This window comes from Scyliorhinus canicula, chromosome 3, assembly GCF_902713615.1.
Source record: "Scyliorhinus canicula chromosome 3, sScyCan1.1, whole genome shotgun sequence".
Taxonomy (NCBI): Eukaryota; Metazoa; Chordata; class Chondrichthyes; order Carcharhiniformes; family Scyliorhinidae; genus Scyliorhinus; species Scyliorhinus canicula.
The window spans coordinates 785,702-797,189 of record NC_052148.1 but is presented as its reverse complement, the minus strand read 5'-3'; the positions used below and the strand labels follow the sequence as shown (position 1 = coordinate 797,189).

At 48.3% G+C, this 11,488-nt stretch overlaps 1 protein-coding gene across 1 annotated transcript in view; it reads left to right on the top strand.

The window, feature by feature from the left end:
• Window positions 1–11,150, top strand: part of LOC119963591 (rhotekin-like) — a 22,487-nt gene extending 11,337 nt beyond the window's left edge. Inside the window, exon 2 of the mRNA XM_038792921.1 lies at window positions 10,947–11,150. Coding sequence (XP_038648849.1) covers window positions 10,947–11,150 — 204 coding nt within the window. The remainder of the gene's footprint in view (window positions 1–10,946) is intronic.
• Window positions 11,151–11,488: the final 338 nt, after the last annotated feature.

Sequence of the window (11,488 nt, the reverse complement as noted above, 5' to 3'; positions counted from 1 at the left end):
GCACCTGGGAGGCAACATACCAAACGTGAGTCTCTCTCGCTCCCACAAAATCTCCTATCTGTGCCCCTGACTATTGAGTCCCCAATTACTAATGTTCTACTCCTTTCCCCCCTTCCCTTCTGAGCAACGGGGACAGACTCCGTGCCAGAGGCCCGTACCCCATGGCTTACCCCTGGTAAGTCTCCCCCCCCCCCCACAAGTATCCAAAACGGTATACTTGTTACTCAGGGGAACGACCGCAGGGGGTCCCTGCACTGACTGCTTCTTCCCAGTCCCTCTTACAGTTACCCATCTATCTCCAGTCTTTGGTGTAACTACTTCCCTGAAGCTCCTATCTATGACCCCCTCTGCCTCCCGAATGATCCGAAGTTCATCCAGCTCAAGCTCCAGGTCCCTAACACGGTTTTTGAGGAGCTGGAGTTACTGTGAAAAGCCCCTAGTCGCCACATTCCGGCGCCTGTTCGGGGAGGCTGTTACGGGAATCGAACTGTGCTGCTGGCCTGCTTGGTCTGCTTTCAAAGCCAGCGATTAGCCCTGTGCTAAACAGCCCCTTGATCCCCACTCCAACATCCAGAGAAAACCACTGGATCCCCAAACGTATTCTACGGACATGATCCACTGGATCCCTCATCCCATTCCCATATATACATCATATCACCCACAGGGGGCAGTGATCCACTGGGCACTATTCAATCCAGGCCAGGGGCAGTGACTAAATTGATCCCTGAGCATGGATCTGCCGGATTTACTGGGATGGGGGATCTGCCAGATTTACTGGGATGGGGATCTGCTGGATTTACAGGGATGGGATATCTGCTGGATTTACTGGGATGGGAGATCTGCTGGATTTACTGGGATGGGGGATCTGCTGGATTTACTGGGATGGGAGATCTGCTGGATTTACTGGGATGGGGATCTGCTGGATTTGCTGGGATGGGAGATCTGCTGGAGTTACTGGGATGGGGATCTGCTGGATTTACTGGGATGGGGATCTGCTGGATTTACTGGGATGGTGGATCTGATGGATTTACTGGGATGGGGATCTGCTGGATTTACTGGGATGTGTGATCTGATGGATTTACTGGGATGGTGATCTGCTGGATTTACTGGGATCGGGGATCTGCTGGAATTACTGGGATGGGGATCTGCTGGATTTACTGGGATGGGGATCTGCTGGATTTACTGGGATCGGGGATCTGTCGGATTTGCTGGAATGGGGGATCTGCTAGATTTACTTGGATGGGGAATCTGCCGGATTTATTGGGATGGGTATCTACTGGATTTACTGGGATGGAGGTTCTGACGGATTTACTGGGATGGGGAACCTGCCGGATTTACTGAGATGGAGGATCTGACGGATATACTGGGATGAGGATGTGCCGGATTTACTGGGATGGGGGATCTGCTGGATTTACTGGGGTGGGGATCTGCTGGATTTACTGGGGTGGGGATCTACTGGAGTTACTGGGATGGGGATCTGCTGGAGTTACTGGGATGGGGATCTGCTGGATTTACTGGGAAGGGGGATCTGCTGGATTTACTGGGATGGGGATCTGCTGGACTTACTGGGATGGGGATCTGCTGGATTTACTGGGATGGGAGATCTGCTGGATTTACTGGGATGGGGATCTGCTGGATTTACTGGGATGGGGATCTGCTGGATTTACTGGGATGGGAGATCTGGATCTACTGGGATGGGAGATGTGCCACATTTACTGGGATGGGAGATCTGCTGGATTTACTGGGATGGGGATCTGCTGGATTTACTGGGATGGGAGATCTGCTGGATTTACTGGGATGGGGATCTGCTGGATTTACTGGGATGGGAGATCTGCCAGTTTACTGGGATGGGAATGAGCCAGAATTACTGGTATGGGGATGTACCGGATTTACTGGGATGGGAGATCTGCTGGATTTACTGGGATGGGGATCTGCTGGATTTACTGGGATGGGGATGTACCGGATTTACTGGGATGGGAATGAGCCAGAACTACTGGTATGGGGATGTACCGGATTTACTGCTATGGGGGATCTGCTGGATGTCGGTACAGGCTCAGAGGGCCGATGTTCCCATTCCTCTGCTGTAATTGTCTTTGTTCTTGGTCACTGTCCATGTGGAGTTTGCACATTCTCCCCGTGTCTCTGTGGGTATCACCCCCACAATCCAAAGATGTGCAGCGTAGGTGGATTGGCCGCGCTCAATTGCCCCTTAATTGAAAAAAATGAATTAGGTACTCTAAATTTATTTTTAAAAATTGAACTTGATGATCAGCCATGTTCATAATGAATGGCAGAGCAGGTTAGAAGGGCCGAATGGCCTCCTCCTGCTTCTATTTTCTACGTTTCTATCTATACAGGCAGTATCTGTGAAGAGAAACAGAATGCCTCCCGTGTGTGCGTGGGGTTTCTTCCGGGTGCTCCGCTTTCCTCCCACAGTCCAAAGATGTGCGGGTTAGGTGGATTGGCCATGAGAAATTTCCCTTAGTATCCAAAATTGCCCTGAGTGTTGGGTGGGGTTACTGGGTTATGGGGATAGGGTGGGGAGGTGTTGACCTTGGGTAGAATGCTCTTTCCAAGAGCGGGTGCAGACTCGATGGGCCGAATGGCCTCCTGCACTGTAAATTCTATGATAATCTATGATTAATCTAGGACAAAGGTTCGGCACAACATCGTGGGCCGAAGGGCCTGTTCTGTGCTGTATTCTTCTATGTTCTATGTTCTATGAATGTTTCTGAACATACAAACATATAAATTGGAAGCAGAAGTTGGCCACTCTGCGTGTCGAGCTTTTGGAAAAGATACTGAGGGACATGATATATGGACATTTGGAGGAAAGTGGACTAGTTTGTGACAGGCAGCATGGTTTTATACGGGGAAGGTCATGTCTCACCAACTTGTTTGAATTTTTTGATGAGGTGACAAAGAACATTGATGAGGAAGGGCTGTGGATGTAGTTTATATGGACTTTAAGGCGTTTGACAAGGTGCCACATGGCAGACTGATACAAAAACTAAAATCACCCACATGGGATTCAGGATGGGCTGGCTGGATGGATACAGAACTGTCTTGGTTACAGAAGTGGAGATGCCAGCGTTTGACTGGGGTGAGCACAGTAAGAAGTTTTACAGCACCAAGATAAAGTCCAACACATTTGTTTCTGATCACTAGCTTTCGGAGCACTGCTCCTTCCTCAGGTGAATGAGGTAGGTTCCAGAAACATATACATAGAACATAGAACATAGAACGATACAGCGCAGTACAGGCCCTTCGGCCCTCGATGTTGCACCGACATGGAAAAAAAACTAAAGGCCATCTAACCTACACTATGCCCTTATCATCCATATGCTTATCCAATAAACTTTTAAATGCCCTCAATGTTGACGAGTTCACTACTGTTGCAGGTAGGGCATTCCACGGCCTCACCACTCTTTGCGTAAAAAACCCACCTCTGACCTCTGTCCTATATCTATTACCCCTCAATTTAAGGCTATGTCCCCTCGTGCTAGCCACCTTCATCCGCGGGAGAAGGCTCTCGCTGTCCACCCTATCTAACCCTCTGATCATTTTGTATGCCTCTATTAAGTCACCTCTTAACCTTCTTCTCTCTAACGAAAACAACCTCAAGTCCATCAGCCTTTCCTCATAAGATTTTCCCTCCATACCAGGCAACATCCTGGTAAATCTCCTCTGCACCCGTTCCAAAGCTTCCACGTCCTTCCTATAATGAGGCGACCAGAACTGTACGCAATACTCCAAATGTGGTCGTACTAGAGTTTTGTACAACTGCAACATGACCTCATGGCTCCGGAACTCAATCCCTCTACCAATAAAGGCCAACACACCATAGGCCTTCTTCACAACCCTATCAACCTGGGTGGCAACTTTCAGGGATCTATGTACATGGACACCGAGATCCCTCTGCTCATCCACACTACCCAGAATTTTACCATTAGCCAAATATTCCGCATTCCTGTTATTCTTTCCAAAGTGAATCACCTCACACTTCTCCACATTAAACTCCATTTGCCACCTCTCAGCCCAGCTCTGCAGCTTATCTATGTCCCTCTGTAACCTGCAACATCCTTCCGCACTGTCTACAACTCCACCGACTTTAGTGTCGTCTGCAAATTTACTCACCCATCCTTCTGCGCCCTCCTCTAGGTCATTTATAAAAATGACAAACAGCAACGGCCCCAGAACAGATCCTTGTGGTATGCCACTCGTAACTGAACTCCATTCTGAACATTTCCCATCAACTACCACTCTCTGTCTTCTTTCAACTAGCCAATGTCTGATCCACATCTCTAAATCACCCTCAATCCCCAGCCTCCGTATTTTCTGCAATAGACGACCGTGGGGAACCTTATCAAACGCTTTACTGAAATCCATATACACCACATCAACTGCTCTACCCTCGTCTACCTGTTCAGTCACCTTCTCAAAGAACTCGATAAGGTTTGTGAGGCATGACCTACCCTTCACAAAACCATACTGACTAACCCTAATCATATTATTCCTATCTAGATGATTATAAATCGTATCTTTTATAATCCTCTCCAAGACCTTACCCACCACAGACGTTAGGCTCACCGGCCTATAGTTACCGGGGTTATCTCTACTCCCCTTCTTGAACAAAGGGACCACATTTGCTATCCTCCAGTCCTCTGGCACTATTCCTGTAGCCAATGATGACCTAAAAATCAAAGCCAAAGGCTCAGCAATCTCTTCCCTGGCTTCCCAGAGAATCCTAGGATAAATCCATCCGGCCCCGGGGACTTATCTATTTTCACCTTGTCCAGAATTGCCAACACTTCTTCCCTACGCACCTCAATGCCATCTATTCTAATAGCCTGGGTCTCAGCATTCTCCTCCACAATATTATCTTTTTCTTGAGTGAATACTGACGAAAAGTATTCATTTAGTATCTCGCTTATCTCCTCAGCCTCCACACACAACTTCCCACCACTGTCCTTGACTGGCCCTACTCTTACCCTAGTCATTCTTTTATTCCTGACATACCTATAGAAAGCTTTTGGGTTTTCCTTGATCCTACCTGCCTAAGACTTCTCATGTCCCCTCCTTGCTCGTCTCAGCTTTCTCTTTAGATCCTTCCTCGCTTCCTTGTAACTATCAAGCACCCCAACTGAAACTTCATGCCTCATCTTCACATAGGCCTCCTTCTTCCTCTTAACAAGAGATTCCACTTCTTTGGTAAACCACGGTTCCCTCGCTCGACCCCTTCCTCCCTGCCTGACTGGTACGTACTTATCAAGAACATGCAATAGCTGTTCCTTGAACAAGCTCCACATATCCAGTGTGCCCAACCCTTGCAGCCTACTTCTCCAACCAACACATCCTAAGTCATGTCTAATAGCATCATAATTGCCCTTCCCCAGCTATAACTCTTGCCCTGCAGGGTATACTTATCCCTTTCCATCACTAACGTAAAGGTCACCGAATTGTGGTCACTGTTTCCAAAGTGCTCACCTACCTCCAGATCTAACACCTGGCCTGGTTCATTACCCAAAACCAAATCCAATGTGGCCTCGCCTCTTGTTGGCCTGTCAACATATTGTGTCAGGAAACCCTCCTGCACACATTGTACAAAGAACGACCCATCTAATGTACTCGAACTATATCTTTTCCAGTCAATATTTGGAAAGTTAAAGTCTCCCATAACAACTACCCTGTTACTTTCGCTCTTTTCCAGAATCATCTTCGCCATCCTTTCCTCTACATCCCTAGAACTATTAGGTGGCCTATAGAAAACTCCCAACAGGGTGACCTCTCCTTTCCTGTTTCTAACCTCAGCCCATACTACCTCAGAAGAAGAGTCCCCATCTAGCATCCTTTCCGCCACCGTAATACTGTCCTTGACTAGCAGCGCCACACCTCCCCCTCTTTTGCCCCCTTCTCTGAGCTTACTAAAACACCTAAACCCCGGAACCTGCAACAACCATTCCTGTCCCTGCTCTATCCATGTCTCTGAAATGGCCACAACGTCGAAGTCCCAGGTACCAACCCATGCTGCCAGTTCCCCTACCTTATTTCGTATACTCCTGGCATTGAAGTAGACACACTTCAAACCACCTACCTGAACACTGGCGCCCTCCTGCGAAGTCAAATCTGTGCTCCTGACCTCTATACTCTCAATCTCCCGTACCCCAAAACTACAATCCAGGTTCCCATGCCCCTGCTGAATTAGTTTAAACCCCCCCCAAAGAGCACTAACAAATCTCCCCCCCAGGATATTGGTGCCCCTCAGGTTCAGATGTAGACCATCCTGTCTATAGAGGTCCCACCTTCCCCAGAAAGAGCCCCAGTTATCCAGAAATCTGAATCCCTCCCGCCTGCACCATCCCTGTAGCCACGTGTTTAATTGCAAAGTCAAAGATGCAAGACGATACTTTCAATGCGAGCCTTTGCAGGTAATTAAGACTTTACAGGTCCAGACGGAGCAACTGGAGAGAGGCATAGGATAGATGCGGGCAGGTTGTTTCCACTGGCGGGTGAAAGCAGAACTAGGGGGAATAGCCTAAAAATAAGGGGAAGTAGATTTAGGACTGAGTTTAGGAGGAACTTCTTCACCCAAAGGGTTGTGAATCTATGGAATTCCTTGCCCAGTGAAGCAGTTGAGGCTCCTTCATTAAATGTTTTTAAGATAAAGATAGATAGTTTTTTGAAGAATAAAGGGATTAAGGGTTATGGTGTTCGGGCCGGAAAGTGGAGCTGAGTCCACAAAAGATCAGCCATGATCTCATTGAATGGCGGAGCAGGCTCGAAGGGGCCAGATGGCCTACTCCTGCTCCTAATTCTTATGTTCTTATGTTCTTATGTTCTCATCATCACAGGTTAAAATGGTGTGAATTGTCTCAAGCTTGGATAGTTGGTAGGATTTTGCAAGTCCAGGCCAGATGGTGGGGGGTGAATGTAATGCGACATGAATCTAAGGTCCCGGTTGAGGCCGTATTCATGTGTGCGGAACTTGGCTATAAGTTTCTGCTCAGCCATTCTGCGTTGTCACGCGTCCTGAAGGCCGCCTTGGAGAACCCGGAGATCAGAGGCTGAATGCCCTTGACTGCTGAAGTGTTCCCCGACTGGAAGGGAACATTCCTGCCTGGTGATTGTCGCACGATGTCCATTCATCCGTTGTCGCAGCGTCTGCATGGTCTCGCCAATGTACCACGCTTCGGGACATCCTTTCCTGCAGCGTATGAGGTAGACAACGTTGGCCGAGTCACACGAGTATGTACCGCGTACCTGGTGGGTGGTGTTTCCCCGTGTAATGGTGGTACCCATGTCAATGATCTGGGACGTCTTGCAGAGATTGCCCTGGCAGGGTTGTGTGGTGTCGTGGTCGCTGTTCTGAAGGCTGGGTAATTTGCTGCAAATAATGGTCTGTTTGAGGTTGCGTGGTTGTTTGAAGGCAAGTAGTGGGGGGTGTGGGTATGACCTTGACAAGATGTTCATCTTCATCGATGACATGTTGAAGGCTGCAAAGAATATGTCATAGTTTCTCCGCTCCTAGGAAGTACTGGACGACGAAGGGTACTCTGTCGGTTGTGTCCCGTGTTTGTCTTCTGAGGAGGTTGGTGCGTTTTTTTTGTTGTGGCGTGATAAAACTGTCGATCGATGAGTTGAGCGCCGTATCCCGTTCGTACAAGGGCATCTTTCAGCATCTGTAGATGTCTGTTATGCTCCTCCTCAGCAGATCCTGTGTATACGGAGGGCTTGTCCATAGGGGATGGCTTCTTTAATGTGTTTAGGGTGGAAGCTGGAGAATTGGAGCATCGTGAGGTTATCTGTGGGCTTGCGGTAAAGCAAAGTGCTGAGGTGACCGTCCTTGATGGAGATGAGTGTGTCCGAGAATGAAAGAGTGGGGATTAATGTGTGTTTCTCTGGTTGGCAATCAGTAGCTAGTGGTGTCCCTCACGGATCCGTGTTGGGCCCACAATTGTTCACAATTTACATAGATGATTTGGAGTTGGGGACCAAGGGCAATGTGTCCAAGTTTGCAGATGACACTAAGATGGGTGGTAAAGCGAAAAGTGCAGAGGATACTGGAAGTCTGCAGAGGGATTTGGATAGGTTAAGTGAATGGGCTAGGGTCTGGCAGATGGAATACAATGTTGACAAATGTGAGGTTATCCATTTTGATAGGAATAACAGCAAACGGGATTATTATTTAAACGATAAAATATTAAAGCATGCCGCTGTGCAGAGAGACTTGGGTGTGCTAGTGCATGAGTCACAGAAGGTTGGTTTACAGATGCAACAGGTGATTAAGAAGGCAAATGGAATTTTGTCCTTCATTGCTAGAGGGATGGAGTTTAAGACTAGGGAGGTTATGTTGCAATTGTATAAGGTGTTAGTGAGGCCACACCTGGAGTATTGTGTTCAGTTTTGGTCTCCTTACTTGAGAAAGGACGTACTGGCGCTGGAGGGTGTGCAGAGGAGATTCACGAGGTTAATCCCAGAACTGAAGGGGTTGGATTATGAGGAGAGGTTGAGTAGACTGGGACTGTACTCGTTGGAATTTAGAAGGATGAGGGGGGATCTTATAGAAACATTTAAAATTATGAAGGGAATAGATAGGATAGATGCGGGCAGGTTGTTTCCACTGGCGGGTGAAAGCAGAACTAGGGGACATAGCCTCAAAATAAGGGGAAGTAGATTTAGAACTGAGTTTAGGAGGAACTTCTTCACCCAAAGGGTTGTGAATCTATGGAATTCCTTGCCCAGTGAAGCAGTTGAGGCTCCTTCATTACATGTTTTTAAGGTAAAGATAGATAGTTTTTTGAAGAATAAAGGGATTAAGGGTTATGGTGTTCAGGCCGGAAAGTGGAGCTGAGTCCACAAAAGATCAGCCATGATCTCATTGAATGGCGGAGCAGGCTCGAGGGGCCAGATGGCCGACTCCTGCTCCTAGTTCTTATGTTCTTATGTTCTTAACTGATTCTGGAGAGTAGTCCAGGTGGGATGGTGGGATTACTCTCCAGAATCAGTTGCATTCTTGGACACACTCATCTCCATCAAGGACGGTCACCTCAGCACTTCGCTTTACTGCAAGCCCACAGATAACCTCACGATGCTCCACTTCTCCAGCTTCCACCCTAAACACATTAAAGAAGCCATCCCCTATGGACAAGCCCTTCGTACATGCAGGATACGCTCAAATGAGGAGGAGCGTAACAAACACCTACAGACGCTGAAAGATGCCCTTGTACGAACTCGACTCATCGATCGACAGTTCCAACATGCCACAGCAAAAAATGCACCGACCTCAGAAGCCAAACACGGGACACAACCGACAGAGCACCCTTCGTTGTCCAGTATTTCCCCGGAGCGGAGAAACTACGACATCTTCTTTGCAGCCTTCAACATGTCATCGATGAAGACGAACATCTTGCCAAGGTCATCCCCACACCCCCACTAACTCGAAACAAACCTGTTAGACTTTAACTTGGTGTTGTAAGACTTCTTACTTGGTTATAGAAGACAGAGAGTAGCTGTGGAAGGGTGTTTTTCAGAATGGAGATCTGTAGCTAGTGGTATTCCACAGGGATCAGTGCTGGGACCTCTGTTGTTTGTAGTATATATAAATGGTTTCAAGAATGTTGGCTATGAGGAGAGGTTAAACAAACTAGGATTGTTTTCGGAGGCTGAGGGAAGACCTGATAGAGGTGTACAAAATTCTGAGGGGCACAGACAGGGTGGGTAGTCAGAGGCTTTTTCCAAGTTGGCAGTGTCAGTTACACAGGGGCACAGGCTCAAGGTGAGAGGGGGGGGTTTAAGGGAGATGTGCGGGTTAGGGTTTTTCACACAGAGTGGGTGGGGGCCTGGAACGCGCTGCCAGAGGATGTGGTGGAAGCAGCACATTCGCAACATTGAAGAGGCATCGGGATGGGTCCATGAATAGCGAGGAAATAGAGGGATATGGACTGAGTCAGGGCAGAAGGATTTTTTAGCTAGGGCACCATGATCGGCACAGGCTTGGATGGTCGAAGGGCCTGTACATTTCTTTTTTATGCTTTGGTTCTGTTCCATGGGCAGCACAGTCACAGCGCCAGGGTCCCAGGTTCGATTCCCGGCTTGGGCCACTGTCTGTGCGGATCCTGCACGTTCTCCCCGTGTCTGCGTGGGTTTCCTCCGGGTGCTCTGGTTTCCTCCCACAAGTCCCGAAAGACGTGCCGTTAGGTGAATGGACATTCTGAATTCTCCCTCTGTGTACCCGAACAGGCGCCGGAATGTGGCGACTAGGGAATTTTCACAGTAACTTCACTGCAGTAATGTAAGCTTACTTAGAATAGAATTTACAGTGCAGAATGAGGCCATTCGGCCCATTGAGTCTGCACCGGCTCTTGGAAAGAGCACCCTACCCAAGCCCACACCTCCACCCCATGCCCGTAACCCAGTACCCACACCTAACCTTTTTGGACACTAAGGGCAATTTAGCATGGCCAATCCACCTAACCTTCGCATCTTTGGACTGTGGGAGGAAACCGGAGCACCCGGAGGAAACCCACGCAGACACTGGGAGAACGTGCAGACTCCGCACAGACAGTGACCCAGCCGGGAATCGAACCTGGGACCCTGGAGCTGTGAAGCAACTGTGCCAACCACTGTGCTACCATGCCGCCCTAGTGCCACTTGTGACACTAATAAAGATTATTAAAGATTAAGAATCTTTGTAATTCTCTTCCCCAGATTGTAATGGGGGGACAGAGTCAATTAATATACTGAAGACAGGTAAACAAATTCTTGACTAACAAATGGATGAAACCTTGTTGGGGGTCGGCTGACTGTGATGTAAGGTTACAATCCGATCAGTCATGACCTTATTGAGTCCCTGGAGCAGGCTAGAGGGACTGAATGGTCTCCGACTGTTAATCGGTAAGTTTGTGATATTTGATTCAGAAATGCCCTTTGCTCCATGTTTGCTCCAGGACACTGACTTCCAGAAGAAAATTGACCATGAAATGCGGATGCGTGAGGGGGCCTGTAAACTGCTAGCAGCCTGTACACAGAGGGAGCAAGCATTGGAGGCAGCCAAGAACCTTCTAACCTGCAACAACCGCATCATGGCCTACATGTCAACGGTCCAAAGAATGAAAGAAGCTGAGCTGATACAGCGGAAGGTCAGGCGGTAAGTAACTGACACACCCAAAGATGTGGGATTTGGGAAGTGAGTTCCCAGAGATATCTCCTCCTGGATTGGCAGGTGAAGGAGGGAGTTTTTACAAAGTTTTCTTAAACATGAGCAAAGAGAGCAGACCTGCTTGGAGACTTGCACGCTTGTCCCAGTCGCACGCTTGTCCAAGTTGCACACTTGTCCCAGTCTCACATTTGTCCCAGTCGCACACTTGTCCCAGTCTCACACTTGTCTCAGTCTCACACTTGTCCCAGTCGCACACTTGTCCCAGTTGCTCACTTGTCCCAGTCGCACACTTGTCCAAGTTGCACACTTGTCCCAGTCTCACATTTGTCC